Raw genomic sequence first — 16,619 nt, 5'->3', positions numbered from 1 at the left:
TTCTTTCATTGCCAGTTTTCCCTTCTTTTCTTGTGTCTCTGCTTTCATTTTCTTGTGCCACTTCTGCATTGCTCAGCTCTGGGTTCAGTGGAACTTGGCTTCGATAACCATTACCAGCACAGTGAAAGTATTTACTGTGTTTTTTTAAGCAATTAGGTTCATCACTTAAAATGAAACAATTTTTATATAAAGTCCCATCAAGAACTAAAAATGTGTACACTAATTTAATTTGTTAAAATAGAGACATGTAGAAGTGAAACTTTCCTGGGTTTGGGAACCTTTTTCAAAACCAGAATAATTTTGCTAAGTCAGATGATAGCTTGGTATCTGAAGCATTGCTGTTCTTTCTTATATAAAAAAGAGCATGACACACCATCATGAAAAGTATAATCTCCACTGTTTTAAAAAAGCATCAGAAACATTTACGCTCATTTTACAGATTTTTAAGAAAAAAGTTTATCACGTGTTGAGTGTCAGCAAGTTAGAGAGATTCACTCATTTATTCCCTCATTGAGTAATTATTATATGAGTAACTTCTATGTGAGTGCCATGACATTACATATGCAGTGATTAAAAATTCAGAGAAGGATGCTATATGTATGAAACCTTCAGTCTAACAGTTGTCTGACTGCAAATGTTACCTGTTTGCTGAGTTTGAGTATCCCGGTTTTGGGGAAAAGATGAAATTTTATCTCAGTACCCATAATATACTGACATGATTATCTCTTAATGTCAGAATCCAAACTCATTTTACCCAGGAACCTAGTAATGCTAACAGATCATTGACTTGCTTAGTTTTAGAACCTGGAAGGGTTGCATTATCTTCTCTTTAAACTCTTGAGCTGTTCCTAGAGTCACAACCTTAGAGAGGAAATATGCTATACAAATTCAGGGCGGCATTAGGACCCAACTTCATACAGCTAATAAAAGATCACTCAGCTTAGGATAGACTGTTACATGTTTTAGGGGTGAGGGAGTTGTTTTGTTTTCTAAATAAGTAACACATCAAATGTTGGGTAAATTTTATAAAAATTAATCTATTCACAGTGAAAATAATCATAGTATGTAATTCAGCGATCCCTTTGTGGGCAGATTTTAGCAGTATGATATGCCGTATGGAGATAAACCATTTTTCTTCATTAACATACATGTGTGTGATCTGTTTGTAGAGATATTGTATGTTCAGAAAACTCTATTAAATGCTTCAGATTCAAGTGATTTTTTTAAGTGATTTTTGTTTTTAGAAATGATACCATAATATGATAGCTGGAGAAGAAGCTACTCCGCTACTGCTTTAAAAAGCTTTTAATGTGAAAGAGGACAAAATATGTTTCCTACCTTCTGTCTACCTTGGCAACATTTGCTGATATCCTCAGGTCTACCTGTCTGTCTCACGGGAAACAAAATAGAGGAGGACATAACCTAGAACTTTCTGATGGGGAGAAAGATGACAACCCCAAATTGCTGCCGGGTTTGTCTTCAGAGAAGCTATCTAATCTAAGTGACTTCTGCCCAGTAGTCATCTCTGTCTCTTGGCTAAGATCACTGGGATCGGTGAAGTTAAGTTACATTAAGACTAGCCACTGGGGGATTCCCTTACCAGCTGAAGATTGGAGGCTAGGACTAAGCAGTAGGATTTTAGGAAATTATGTAGTTAGCTGTTCTATAAATCTCGGACAAAGGAGGGTCTTAGAAACAGCGATCATGATGTTCTTGAATGGCTCTCTTCAGGAAAGCGGAAGTCCAGCTTCATCACAATAGAGGAAATACAGTTCTCCAGTAATAAAAGAGGGCTCATGGAAAATGCTTGACTCAGGGTTTATGTAAGTGCCTAAAGCGCCCCAAAGGATTATCCAGGGATTACCTATTTTCCTTTGTGCCAGATGGCCTCATCTTTGCTTTTCTTTTTTATCCTGCCCTCTAAATTTTCTAGTTAATTAATGCCGCTCTTGTTTATGATGTCTCTTGCACCCAGCTTCTTTTCTTTTCCATTTTGGTTATTCTTTTAATTTACATCTTTACTGCATCTTCCTGGACTTTTGCAATAGCTACTTAATAAGTTTCCCCATTCCTCATATCCTCTTCTTCCCCCACAAATTGCCTTACATTAGCACTCTATAAACTTGAGGTCTCAAACTGATACCCAAAGGGGCCAATCAGGCAACAGAAGTAAATGAAATGACTTAGTTGTAGAGAGATAGGGAGAATGTTCCCATGCTTTATCTAGAAAACTGAACAGCTTTTAAAATGCTATAGATGAAACCAAACACACCAGAGGGTCTGGATGTAACACACAGACTGCTAAATCTTTGCTATAAAATAATTTTTGCTTGTCAGTGTCCTCCCACAAATCCATTTGGCTCCAGAATAAGGGCTGTACTGTGTGACTTAGTATTCAGGACTCTTGGTAATCTGGCCCACTTTACCTTTCCAACAGCAGGTCCTACTGGTTCCTTTGTTCTCAACCTGTACTGCAGTCAGCCTGGCCTCCCTGCTGCCTCCCAGATACCCCTTGCAAATTGTGTTAGTCTGCTCTGGAGTGATGAATTCCTTTCTATGTGTTTTTATTTCTTCTCAATTCTCAAGATCTAGGTATCTAGATTGTGCCTTTTTAGCATGATGAGTGCCAGGCACAATGCCTGCTGTGGGCAGTACCCAGTAATTGCTGGCTGCTGCCGTTATTTCTTGATCACTGAAGTCCATAATGCTTATTCCTTTCAGACTACTCTGACTTTTAAATGAGAGAGGAGCTTGAGCACAATTCCTCCTAAAGTCTTATCTACCTGTAACATTCCCTTGTTATTATCGGGTGCACACATGCACATGTGCATAGCCTTCTACATCAAAGTGCAAACTCCTTAAGGACAGGGATCCTGTTGAATACATTTTTGTACTGTCTACAAAGCCAACACAGATTATTGTAAACAACAGCCACCTGAACACAGTAAACCTTCCCCCACCGTTCTTTCTTTTCTTTAATTTTCTTCTTCTTTTTTAACCTAGTTCGCTTAGAAAATAAATCAACTTTAAGGATAGATTTAGTTTTGATTATATTAATGGAAAAAGCTATGTTATTCAAATAAGTATGGGCTAGGTGCTCTCTCTGTATCAGCTGCTCATCTGTATATTCATTTGCTCTTTGGCATATTTATTGAGCACCTACTATATTTTAGAAACTAAGGAGGCACCAGTGAACACAGATCAAGTCCCTGCTCTTGTGATGCTTACTCTCTGGAGGGAGAGACACATAATAAAAACGTTCACATACAAATAAACAACACAGTTGCCAATATTGGTAGCGGCTCTGAAGAAATCTCAGCAGGGTGCAGGGGAGGTAGGGAGACTATAGTGATGGGTGGGGTGGAGGAATAGACTCTGTTAACCAGGGTGTAGGGGAAGGCAATGGTCAGCAGAAGGGCCAGCAGAGCTGAGTGCAGTGAACAAGAGAATAGCAGAAGTTCAGGTGGAGAAGGCAGGCTGGAGATTTTTCCTATAGGGCCTTGTAGACCAGGGTAAGGAACTGGAATTAAATTTAAATGATGTGGAATTTTGAAATGGATTTTGAGCAGAAGATTTTATGTGATTTGTTTCTTGGCTGCTCTGTGGAGACCAGAATAATAGAGGCAGGGGCCAAAGAAAGGAGACCAGTCTGTTTATTGCAATTATTCAGACGAGAAATAATGAAGGACTCAGTTTGTAGCATGGATATGGTGAAGATATATTTTTGAAGGAGGAGCTAACAGGATTTGGTAGTGGATTAGATATGGGGTAAGTGGTGAGGAGCAGTTTTGAGGAGAAGAGAATCCAGAGTTCTTATTTGGAATCTACCTATTTAAACGATTTATTGGGAGTTAAAAAGTGGGGTGGTATCTTGACATTCTTACCATTTATTTTTCTACTTTATGTATATTAAATTGTCCTTTTAAGCAAACAGAGACTAATTACAAAAACACGAGGTAGTGCCTAATCCAAAAACTTAGATACACTATGAAATTCATATTTTTATTTTAAAAAATTTTTTTCCTTTTTAAATTGGTCTTTTAAAAATTCAGCATCAACATACTTCATCATTGTTTGATCTTTGCTCTCTTCATACTGCGGTGTTCTAGGATGCATCATCGTGGGGTCAGAGATCGCCACCATGTTCTTTCTAGAAGATGGCTTTCCTCCACAGAGCAGCCTCCTCTTGCTCCAGCTGTGAATCGTTATATTAATTTGCTGTACTGGTAGACGTAACATTAATCTACTTCCAGATTAATTGAATGACACAAAGGATCTTTCATCTAACCATCTCCTCCCCCATGTCTCTAGATTGATGGATTTAGCCATTAGTTTAAGTATCTCTTAATTCAGGTTATGTGTAAAATAAGGATTTGTTGCTAGAGACAGAGTACTTTGGAAAGACAAAAGAAACTTAGTATAAGAAGCTAAACTGAGAGAGCTTAAATAAGCTGCTTATATCTGTAGCACTAATTATTAGCAGAGTTTGAATACAAACTCAAGATTAAACCTCTTGCCATTTCCCTAATGTGAAAAGATCTTATTTTCTATGATTATTAAAATTTTGCTTAGTGTCATTTGTTATAATGTATATTACAATTAAAGTGAGAGGAACAGAATGTTCAAATAAACCTAATAAATTCCTTTTGTCTTCATCTGTAAAAGGGGATTGATAATGCCTATATAATAGAGTTGTAAAGATTAATTATGCCATATTATGTAAATGTCTTTACATAAGCTGTACAGATTCATTAAATTACAGTTTTTATTATGGAACTCAAATCTGAAGGACCAGGCAGAGAACCATCACTTGTTCCTTCAGTGAAGAATGGTAGCAGAAAATTTGACATGTTTCTATAGTGAAATCGCTGGCATTTAAGCTATTTATAACATACTGATATGATTTCTGAATATTAATTCTCAAGTTAGTTGGAAATCAAGCATATGTTCCTGTTCAAAATTTACCAACCTTGAGTTTCAGGGCTGGGTAAAGCCTAGATCATTAAAAGAGTATTATTTGTTATCTATTTTCTCCAAATTTAAGGAAGCAGTTCTAATAGCAAGGCCTTTCTGAATGTTTTCCTTGTCACTTTATGATTTCCTATGCCAGGGGAGTTGCAAAATAATTTTGTTTTTGCAGCCAGTTGACTCCTAAAATACTATTTAAGATGATTATTGATGATTATTTGAGGGAAGTGCAGAAGACCTGTTTATTTACAAATATACAGAGCTAGGTCAGGAGGATGTTTTGTTATTTGTTTTAATTCTGCATTTCCTCATAGACTACCACCAGTAACAGTTACACTAATTACAGCTTAGACATTCTGTTCTCAGTGGGAAGATTTGGCATATTTTGGTAGGAAAGTAATTTGGTAATTGAAGTGGGAAACTAAATTCGGTTTTAAAGCTTTACTTTTTGGTGTTTTAAATTTCTTTGCCTTTTAATATTGACATTATGGTAAAAAATTAAAAGGCATGGAAATGTTTTTTAGGAGTAGTTTGAAGAAGACATGTTTCTATGTGCCCTAACTCAGCTTCCCAACTGACTTAGAAACACTTGGCAGTCTTTTGAATGAGACCCTATGTTTCACTGCCTTGGTGTGGTAAGTAGGAATTTCTGTGCTAGGGGTAGGTTCTAAGACCTTTGCCCAAAACTCTTGCCAGAACAGAAAGAACCACACCCACCTGTCTTCTAGGAGTTTCACCCTTGGTTTGCATCTCCTGTGCCTAAACTTGGTCCCCTCAGTTAGATAAGAAAGGTCCCTGGAGAAGATTCCCTGAGCAAGACTGAAAGGAAATGGAAAAGAGCACATTCTTACACTCCAGACACTGGAGCAGGCCTGCTGAAACAAAAGGTTCTTGGTGGGAGAGAAGGGAAAAGAAAGTAAAGGCTGTGGTTAGATTTTTTAGCCAAGAGTTGAGAGTGGAGTGGGGAGGGTGTCAAGACAAAAAGTTGGCTCACCCACACAACTGCAGTTTCTCATACTTCTTCACTCTTTCAAAAATTTGTCAAAGTTCATTACCACCCACAGTAAATGAGATGCGGCCGCTTGCGAAGGCTTGTATCTCTCAACTGCCTGACTTCCAGAGCCAAACACCCAAGGTTAGGCCAAGCAGAACCTAAGGTAGGGGCCTAACATCTGCTACACTAGGACTAATTCTAGGACTTGAAATTACATTCTGTCTTTCCAGATGATTTTGAGAGTTTCTCTCAGTCTTTCAACATCCATTTATTCATATTTGCAGTCTTTTTTTTTTTTAAGGTATCTCTTTTTAAATTTTATTTTACTGAGTTATAGTCAGTCTACAATGTTCTGTTAAATTTCCAGTGTAGAAAACAATTTTTCAGTTATACATAAACATACATATATTCATTGTCACATACTTTTTCACCATAAGCTACCACAAGATCTTGTATACATTTCCCTGTGCTATACAGTAAGGTATCTCTTTTAAATGAGATTTTTCTTTTTTGTTAGTGCCTGCAGGAATTTCAGCTGAGATGATTTTCTGGCAGAAATTCTAGATGACCCCTCAGCTAGATCCAGCTTGACCAAACATAGACAATTCACCAGGGATTGAGAATTTATTTTTCTGCTAATATGCTGAATCAAAACATGCCATGTGCTTCGAAGCATGTCTAGCTGACATTGAACATCATGTTGAAAAAATACTGATTATTTTGTAAAGCCTTTTAAACGGGTTTCCTTGACCTAATCAGCATACTTTGGAAAGGTACAAAGGAGATGCAAAACTTCTTCTTTTTTTTTTTTTTTTTACATTTTTTTATTGAGTGATAGTTATTTTACAATGTTGTGTCAAATTCTAGTGTAGAGCACAATTTTTCAGTCATACATGAACATATATATATTCATTGTCACATTTTTTTTCGCTATGAGCTACCACAAGATCTTGTATATTTTTCCCTGTGCTATACAGTATAATCTTGTTTATCTGTTCTGCATTTTAAAATCCCAGTCTGTCCCTTCCCCATATTTGCAGTGTCTTTTGATTTACTATTGGGTCTGTTGAATTTACAGGTTCAAAACAAGTATCACAGAGATATACAATTAATAGTAATGCAACTCTGGGGCTCACCTTTGAAACTGTTCTTAATAGGACTGTTTTTTCTAAGTGGTTAAAACAACTTGGAAATGTGAAGTCACTCTTGGTAAATGTACTGTTTTGTTTTATGCAGAAAATAGTGAATGAATCTATGAAAACTCCCTTTTTTATATTTATTAAAATTTTTAAAAGTCATTGATATGTCTTTAGTAGTGACATGTTCATTAAAATTAATTTCCATTTTCCATCTCTTACTCTTTAGAAACTTACTAGGACTTCTTTCCCTCCCTCAGATACCCAGTTTCAGCAAGGTACTTATAAAGTCACTTTTCTTTGTTGTATGAGGAGGCTCTTTTTGTTTTTGTTTTTAATAGTGAAAAATTTTATATTTAGAATTAGCCAGCTGGACTTAGTTTAGATGATTCCAATTTTGTTGGCAACATCCAGAGCATCATAGTCAGGAGCCAGTTGTATGAATGCCTTTTTCTCTCCATCGGGCCTGATGAGGCTGTTGACCTTGGCCACGTCAATGTCATAGAGCTTCTTCACAGCCTGTTTGATCTGGTGCTTGTTGGCCTTGACATCCACAATGAACACAAGTGTGTTGTCATCTTCTGTCTTCTTCATGGCTGACGGCATAGTGGTCAAGCTTGTTTCTCCTAGGGGCACTCTTCCGAGGATATTTGGACTGCCTTCTGAGCTGCAGTGTTTTGGGCCATCGGAAGGTGGGTGACGTCTGGATCATCTTTCTTTTGTGGATGTGAATGCCTTTCAGCACTGCTTTCTTGGCCTCCAAAGCCTTTGCTTTGGCTTCAGCTTTGGGAGGGGCAGGAGCTTCCTTCTTCACTTTCGGCGCCATCTTCGTGAAAAGGGAGGAGGCTCTTTAATGTTGCTGCTTTCTAAAGAAAGATTTGAAAGACTTTCCACATTTGTACTTCTCATTTTGATGTCACTAAAGTACTTCAGCTTTCTCAAAAGAAGGACATTATCTGAAATACACATTTTCTCTAAAAACAGTAAATTGCTAACTTATTGATTTTTTTTTTTTTTTAGATAATGCTTTCTGTAGACTCATATTCAGGGAAGTCCAGGAGAAGACTATGTTGAGTTATTTGGCTCTAAAAGCCTTGAGTTATAAAAAGAACTAATAGAATCTGTAATATTTATGTGTAACTTATTATCAGAGATGGCTGGCTGGAACTGGAAGTCATATTAAGTATTTTATGCCATTGATCAGATGGCAGTCCTCAGCTGACAGTGGTCTCATACCAGCAAGTCCCTGACATCTCCAGTGTTAGGCCCACAATGCCCACCTATGTCATCACCTCCAGCTTGTCTAAGCAGGCAACTCGCAGGTTAACTTCTGTGAATCAACCTACTGCTGAGGTGGGGGCCTTTCATAAGGCCTCTGCTTCCCAGCCTGGCTCTACCAACTCATTCTCTTCTTCTTTGTCCCTACACCTCAGAGTCTTTTAACTCCGAAATGGCAAGGAGTTTTTGTCTTTGTTCCTAAGTCAAGGGTGGGGTGGAGGCAAAAGAGAGGTGCCCAAGTAAAAACCAGAAGACAGCATAGAGAGGGGTAGGGGTGGGGAACTAAAAAGATAATAGCAAACTTTTCCTATGAAGGGCCAAATATTGGATATTTTAGACTTTATGGTCTGTTCTCAGTTCTGCCATAGTAGCAACCATACACAATATGTAGATGAATGGGCTTGTCTGTGTTCCAGTTAAATTTTATTTATAAAACTAGACAGCAGAACTTTGGCCTACTGGCCACAGTTTGCCAACTTCTGCATACTACAAAGTATATCCCTAGTAAACTGGCTCTAAGAAATATTCTAGAAGAGAAGTCCTAAAAATATTTAGAGCACTAGGGCATTATTTAGTAAATGCATAGTTTCTCAGAGGAACTGAGGACAACACTCATTTTGATGTTAAAAGTTGGCGTCAGATATATTTTAAGTCTCGTATTCATTTCTTAAAAACTGCTGAAGAATGAAAAAAGCAGCAGTGAATTATCAGCCTCTGTTATACAGCAAAACCCAGCACTAATGATTAAGCAGAGAGGGGCTGTAAGGGATCATTTTACAAATGACTTAACAGGAAAGCGGAGCTATAAAGCAGGGTAGTTAATGGAAGCCTGATTTCCAGTCCGTGCTGTGTCACACTGCCTGGCCCTGGAATCAATTCAGGGCTTTAGAGAAACACTCAGAGTTTTAGCATATATGTTTGGCAGTCATCTTTATAGAAGTGAAAGTATTATTCTGTTAGATTTTGATGATTGTGTTTTTTTCCCATAGGAATTGGATAAATCTCTAATACCCGTTGAATTGAATTAGGCTTATTACCACTGCAGGTAAAACATCATTGATAAGTCCCCCCATAATATAACACACAGTTCTTCTAATTTCTGACAGGTTGTTCCAGCTGAAGGATTGGTCTCTATATTAAAGAAGAGGAATGATACTGTAGGAGATCATCCCGCCCAGATGCAGCAGAAACCATCTAAGCGAAGAGTGAGGTTCCAAGAAATAGATGACAACTTAGATCAAGGTAAAGTGCTCAGCACTGTGTCCAGTGCAGAGTTGATTAGTGTTTTGCTGAAACAATGAATTAATGTGCAATACGGTGTTTGCTAATGGGATTTGTAAAGAATATGTGTACTTAGTTTGATTCTCTGTGTTTCTTCACGGAAGATAAAGCAACTCTCATCAGTTCTTAAATAATTCGTAAGCATTTTGTTTGCTCAAATAAGTAAGCAAGTTGCAACATTTATCTCATTGCCTTCCTGTCCTGCAGATAGTCCTCAGTGTTCCAGGCCCATTTCAGTTTCCTTGTTCAGTGTTTTATTTTCTGAGGCTTGTTTTTTGTTATTAGTAAGCCTGCTATTTTTGTCTTCTTTTCAGTAGCAGTTAATACTTCTTCTTGATTGATGTGGAAAATATTTATGGATTACAAATATATTCCCTTTGGCGATTTCTTCTTGACTCTATAGAAAAATGTGTCTTTCAAGAGCAGCAGTTTAACACCATTGCTAGTTTGATTTTTCCCTCCTGGGTCTATATTTAAGGTGGTTGTTCAGTTTCCCTAAGGCCTGGGTAAATCAGGGTGAGTGGAAATAGAGCCAAGAACCTGTCAGTATGCTTTTCATGTTCATAAAACAACTGCACTGTTAAAATAGCAGTGTCAGCATGTAGATATCCTTTCTAAGTATGACAGAAAGTGGTAACAGTGGAGGTTTCTAAACTTTTACAATTATAAACTGATAGGCACCTTGGAAATAATGTGTTCCCACCCCTCATTTTACCTCTGCACCTTACTTATAGCTATCACAGTCTTCTCGAGATAAAGTGCTCAGTTCTTTGTACTAATTGGTACTGAATCATTGCAAACTAGGAGGAACCCTGGATTTAGTCCCTATTTCATTTAGTCCCCATCTCATCTTAGACTAAGTCACTTAATTTATGCTCAGTAGCCACCTATGCCTCTTGGCTTCCATGTTGGACAGCACAGCTCTAAACATTTTCAGTGCATGTAGATAAAACAAAATAGATGTTTTTAACTAAACTGTATTTAAATGTTTTTATATAAATATATGATAATGAAGAAATATCTGAAAAAATACATAAACTAGATTGTTAATGAAGATAAGTGGGTGGGAGGAAATCATGCCAAAAAAAGAAAAGATGGTAAAAATAATATACTGACCAAAAACCAAAACACAACATGAATGATATGATCGTATTTATTTGTGTGTATAAAAATTATATTTGCATATGTTAGTATAAACTATTAAATCTATTACTACCTATTAGCTGTTAAAATCTATTAAACTATAAATGTGTGATTCACAGGACAATATGATTTCATAATCCTACTTCTGTAAAAATCCTGAAACCACATGTGTTTGATCTGGAAGGACTCACACCAAATTTAAGTGATGCCCCTTGGGTGAGAGGGGAATATGATTGGGTAGGAGAAAAAGGGAGAGTAGTCCCTTAGGCTCTTAGATACTTTCATGTTTAAATTTTTATCAGGAAAATATATTCACATATTACTGTAAATTTTCCCAAATAAATTGTATTTTGTTTATATTAGAGTCTATGAGATTTGTACTCTTTTAATTATAAAAGTAATATATGCTAATCATGAAAAAACTCAGACAGTAATGAAGTAAAAAAGTGTAAGTTCCTCAGTCCTCCCTTGGGGGTTTCCCCCAGGTGTTGATTGAAGTTTCTTACCATCCTTTCACAACACATTCTGTATATGTGTATGCATATGTGTGTATACACACTGACTCATACATGTGTCTTTTTTTTTTTTAACACAAATGGGTTCATTGTATACTTTTATACACTTCTTTTTTAATTTAACCATCAATCATGGGCATCTTTCTGTGAAGAACCTAGTAAATTTATTTCATTCGGTTAAACAATTGCATAGTGTTCATGATATGAACATCTTGTAATTATTTATATCAGTCTAACTAAAATAACTAAGTTATTCTGAACTTCCTGTTATAACAAACTTTGCTACAGTGAACATGCTTGTGAATATGATAGTGTGTGTTGTGCCGACCTATAGGCTAATTCCTGAAAGTGGATTTGCTGGGCTAAATGATCAGGACCATGTGTCCCAGTTGGCCTCACGCAGTCTTTGTTCCTACCTATTGTCCCAGCATTGCATTCAGTTAATACTCTTGCACTCTCAAAAGTACCCCAGTCTGGACAATAAATTAATTTAAAAGGTTAATAGATACTGCCAGATTACCTTCCAAGAAGGTTTCGGTACACCCTCATCATGCTGGTTGTAAAACTTCTTAGTCTTTTCCACATATTTTTTATTTTTCTTTAATTATAAGTGATCATTAAGACTTTCAGCCAGAGAATATTTTCTTCAATGTAGAAAGACTTATGTGGACATTTTTATTAAAAACAAACCTGCCAAAGTTGTTTAAAAAATAGAAATTATTGTAGTAGCTAGAACTTCACCATTCTACTGAATGGTAAAATTGAATATTACTAATATGCAAGATCCCAAAGACATTTTTTATTGTTTAATATCAAATTGAATTTGCTTAAAGATGGTCCCATGGTGTGAACTCCAAAGATACTATAATAGTGAGGTTATAATTTGTATTCTAAAATAACACTGTGAGCACATCAGAAAAGTACTGCATTTTCCTTCTTTTTTATGGAAATGGTTATATTTATTGTGTAAATGAGCTAGTTTTAATTTTAGCATTCACAAGCTCCACAAGCATGTATCTCTGTGGTAACTAATAGGTCCTTGTATGATCCTTAGGGGCACTGGCTCTCTGTCAGTGACTGCCACAGAGGACTAACATTAGAAACACTGTTACCTTAATCAACAGAAGACAGCAGATACTAGGATTTCATTTTGTGCCAATTTAACCTTACTCTGTTTTCGTATTTGCAGATGAAGTTGGAAGTGGTTCCTGCATTTTACTGGTCTTGCTGTGCATAGCAACGGTTTTCCTTAGTGTTGGAGGAACTGCATTATACTGCACTTTTGGTGACATGGAGTCACCTGTTTGTACAGACTTTGCTGACAACATGGACTTCTATTACACTAAGCTACTGCAGGGAATGGCAGAACTTAAACACTGGATCTACCTCTCCTAGCAGCATTCAAGAGGGACAGGCATGCTGGCAGTGAAAATCAAAGAGTGAAACTTTCTAAACAGCTTTTATTTCAGGAGTTCTGTAACGTGCGCCCTCCTACCCCAGAGAGGAACCACAGACATCCGAAACAACAACTTTAAATGGCAATCCGGAGGAACTCTTTAAAATAATCCACAATATTTCAGGCAAATACTGATTTGAGCACTGTGGGTCGTAGGACTGATCTTTGGAGAGCATGTCCATCTCCTCCTTGCTGCTTCCTAGTGTAATGAGCTACACTGAGCAGAGTTAAACAGGGCAGTGCTGGAGCCAAACCTTTTTGGCTACCTTGTCAAGCTAGTGGTTAAAGGACACTTTTGGTTTACATTTGTTGGTCCAAAGACATTGCTTCCAGCCATCATGCAATAAGTTTGTGTGTAATGAAAAGGAATTACCTTATGGTTTTAATGTCTTTTTTAGTTCACCTTGGGAAGCTGTGTAATTTAGACTTTGTGCACTCTTTCCAGATTCTGTTTTCCATTTGTGAAATATGTGTGTGTGTGTGTGTGTGTTTCAGACAGTTATCATAAGCAAATACCCAACATGGAATAACAAAGATTATTCTTTTAACATGACTATAGATATGCAGGCACAAATCTTTCAAGAAGGCTTAACTGCGGGACAGATGAATTGTAGAAATCTTGGCCCTGAATTGAGAAGCTGTGACAGATGTGTGACAGTTAATTAGCTAGCCAGAAGTTAATCACAGGCCTATAGGTAAAATTAAAGCACTTCCTTCCTCTGAGTCTGAGGCATCCAGTATCATCATGGATTCAGTGCTTCCTGATATCATGAATGCTGGACTCAGTTCTGTAAACACTTACTGAGTACCTGTCATATTCTAAGCATCTAAGAACCAGAATACAAAGGTAAATAAGATATTAGTTTCTGCTTTAGATGTTTTATGTAAAATAAACTAATACATTGGCAAATGAAATTAACTCATTATATATAATTCAGTATTAACAGATCATACATTCAGATGCTTGAATGTGCATTCATTATCATGGGCTTGATTTAGACCTGTTATGGGGTCATTAGGCGAAAATTCAATCATATCTTAAATAGAGAAATGTTTGATTTTTGTTTAAATCTGTCAGGTGGCATTTCCTTTTCCAAGGTACAGTGGTCTAACAATTAGGAAGCCTTGCTTTGGCTTTTTATATCATTGGCAGCATTCTAAAAGAAACAAAAAACACATGAATTATAGTTTTTTAGCAATGATTATTATTTCATTTTTTTCTGTAGGATCATTTGAAGGAAAAAGAGAAATTACTTTCTAGTTGTTACTGGCTGGTACAGTACCTCCCTTTGTGTTTCTGCTTATTTATTTAGACTTATGAATTTTAAAGGGCTTTTTAAATAAGTTGAAATTGTGTCATCGAGCATGCATTTGGTTATCCCAATGCTAGATATTTAATTACTGTGTCCCTAGGGTTTTGATTTTCTATAATTTCAGCTCAGTGTGTTTTTAGGATTGTTTATTTTTAAAGTGATGTTTTATTTTTACTTATAATACTGTTTGACTTGTCTGTCATGTCACCATGAACTATAATATTTTCAAGGATTATAGATAAAAGATATTTATTTAGAAGTGTACGAGATACTGAAATCTAGATTCCTTATACTTAAGGCTGATTTTATTAGAAGATTATTTTAATGTTCTATTATAAATTTTAAGAATTTGTATTCAGATTGTATGTAAAATATGTAAAATGTTGATGGTACTATCTATCTTGTGGTTCTTTAAAAGACATTCACAGTCTACTGTGAGGGGCATCCCCATCATAGACAGACCTCTTCTGTTTTACCCTCATGATTTCTAGTTACAGAAATTTGGTGATGCTGATTTCTGTCGGTTCTATGTCAAGATAAGTCAAAATTTCCCTCTCCTGTTCACATCTTCTCTTTTAGGTCACTATCGAAGTCCTAAATAATCGATAGTGTCATATTTGCATATTGGCCGCCAGGGCCGTTACTTCTGAAACTGAAGATTTCCTGGGAACCTTCACACTGAGGTGAAAGGATTGAGATAGTGTTTTGGTACTCTGGGGTCCAATTGAGTCTCAGAAAAACCATGTGTGTCCTCACTACTTCCCAGGGAGGGTAAGGTGAGCTCAGGAGTGTATTAATGTCTTGATTTAAAATAGGCATGAAATCTCACCTAGAAAATTAGGGCAACTTTTAAAAATATAATGGTAATTTATTGCATGAATTGGAGTAATTCCATCCGCTGATGAGAGAACTGTTATCTCACGCATAAAAAATTCATCCAGTTTTGCTATAATGTAATTTTTTTCCTGTCATTTGAAAGTACTGACAACTGTTTGTAACTAATCTTCCTTAAGAACTGTATTTGAGGGTAACAGATCAAGCTTGTAATTTAAACACCAACAAAGTGTCTCAGAGAGTTTGTTTGAACCCCCTAGCTACTGAGAAAAACTGTTTTAGAGTGAAAGTAAAAGAATTCCAGAAGTTGGTTTGGCCCTGCAAGTAGATGGCCATCTATTTTGGGAAGTCTAATAGGTCCCTACGTAAAGGCCCCTCTGCTTCTAACACACCTCCCTATCTGCCTGAAACAACAGCTGAAATTTGCTCTAAAAATTAATTCCTTTAGATTTAAAAATAAAATCTCCCTGGGGGGTTTACCTTTATTGAGCTGTTTCATAATGCTAAGAGGATTTGAAACTTGAAGGTAGGCCTTATTTTGAAAGGACAGATTTGAATTGGGTCTTGCTGGAGTGGCAGGAGGATATGGAGTGGGAGTGGAAGAGTGAAGAAGGGGCAGGAATTGAGAAGCAAAAGAGGGAAGGTGGGAAAAGAACAAAGAAATCTTTTAGCTATTAACTTGTTTTGCTGAAGCTGGCTTTGTGGCATATAATCCCTATCCAGAGAGAGACTGAATTTTTGTCTTTCCATTGACATGACCTTTATAACTCTGTTCATTTCTGTGGGTTCAGGTAATAGTAACTCACCCTTGTATACTAACTTATGAAGTGTATACAGTGCTTTCACATTTATTCATTTGATGCTTAGACAATAAACGCACATCCCTCAAATCCAAGTCTTGTAACTCCCAAATCCATTACACTTTCCCTTCTATCATGTAGCCTCTGTCCTCAAAAAGAATAAGAGTAATCTAGGGTTTATGGCACAAATTACAGTGCCATCTGCTATTTTAACAACCTCAAAGATAAACGTTTACTGAGCCTTATGTGCTAACCCTCTAAAAACTATAGTGAATTAAAATTTTCTCTAAGGAATTCTAGTAGCATTTAAATCTCTCTGGGAGAGAGAAAAGGTTATGGTAACCTGTGAGCATCTCTTATTCCTGGTCCTAAGAAAAGTACTCCTAGATTCAACTTTTTGTCTGTGGCCCCAAGAACAGTGCAGAGTCTTGAGCAACAGTGTTTATCACTGTGCCTTGACAGACACTGGAATGCCTGCATTGTGTCTAATGCTGTGCTGGGTGCTGGGGCTTTTGAAACAAGAAATGGCACCAGCTTAAAGAAGTTAGCATCTGGTAAAGTAAATGTATTTGTGAAAGGGGGAAAAAAAAAGAAGAAATAGAGGATAATGCTACATATGGGGGTAGAAACGTGTGCTCATTCCTTCCTACCATGTATCATGCACTACTAGGAATAAAACAATTTTGTCTAGGCCACCTGTGTAGCAACTTGATAGACAGGACTCCTTTCTACCAACCAAAATTCTAGTAATTATTACGCTTTTCTTCTAGTTAGTATTTGTGGCATTAATAGCTGGTGGGCTTTCTAGCACCGGAAAGCTTCTTGGCAAGAGCCTTCTTCAAAACTGAGTCTGAATAACACTAAACAGCACTACTGAAAACATTACAAAACTCCAGGTCCA

General features: G+C 36.8%; 1 protein-coding gene and 1 pseudogene across 2 annotated transcripts in view; one reads left to right on the top strand and one right to left on the bottom strand.

The window, feature by feature from the left end:
- CNST (consortin, connexin sorting protein) overlaps positions 1 to 15,813 on the top strand; it is a 72,987-nt gene extending 57,174 nt beyond the window's left edge. For both annotated transcript variants that reach the window (XM_074351716.1, XM_074351715.1), the window contains 2 exons: positions 9,483 to 9,618; positions 12,505 to 15,813. In XM_074351716.1, the coding sequence (XP_074207817.1) occupies positions 9,483 to 9,618; positions 12,505 to 12,710 (342 nt within the window). In that variant the 3' untranslated portion in view covers positions 12,711 to 15,813. The remainder of the gene's footprint in view (positions 1 to 9,482; positions 9,619 to 12,504) is intronic.
- LOC123613988 (large ribosomal subunit protein uL23 pseudogene) lies at positions 7,480 to 8,882 on the bottom strand (annotated as a pseudogene).
- Positions 15,814 to 16,619: the final 806 nt, after the last annotated feature.

The sequence above is a fragment of the Camelus bactrianus genome, chromosome 23, assembly GCF_048773025.1.
Source record: "Camelus bactrianus isolate YW-2024 breed Bactrian camel chromosome 23, ASM4877302v1, whole genome shotgun sequence".
Taxonomy (NCBI): Eukaryota; Metazoa; Chordata; class Mammalia; order Artiodactyla; family Camelidae; genus Camelus; species Camelus bactrianus.
Note: the sequence above shows the minus strand (reverse complement) of the source record. Positions and strands in the feature narration are given on the sequence as shown.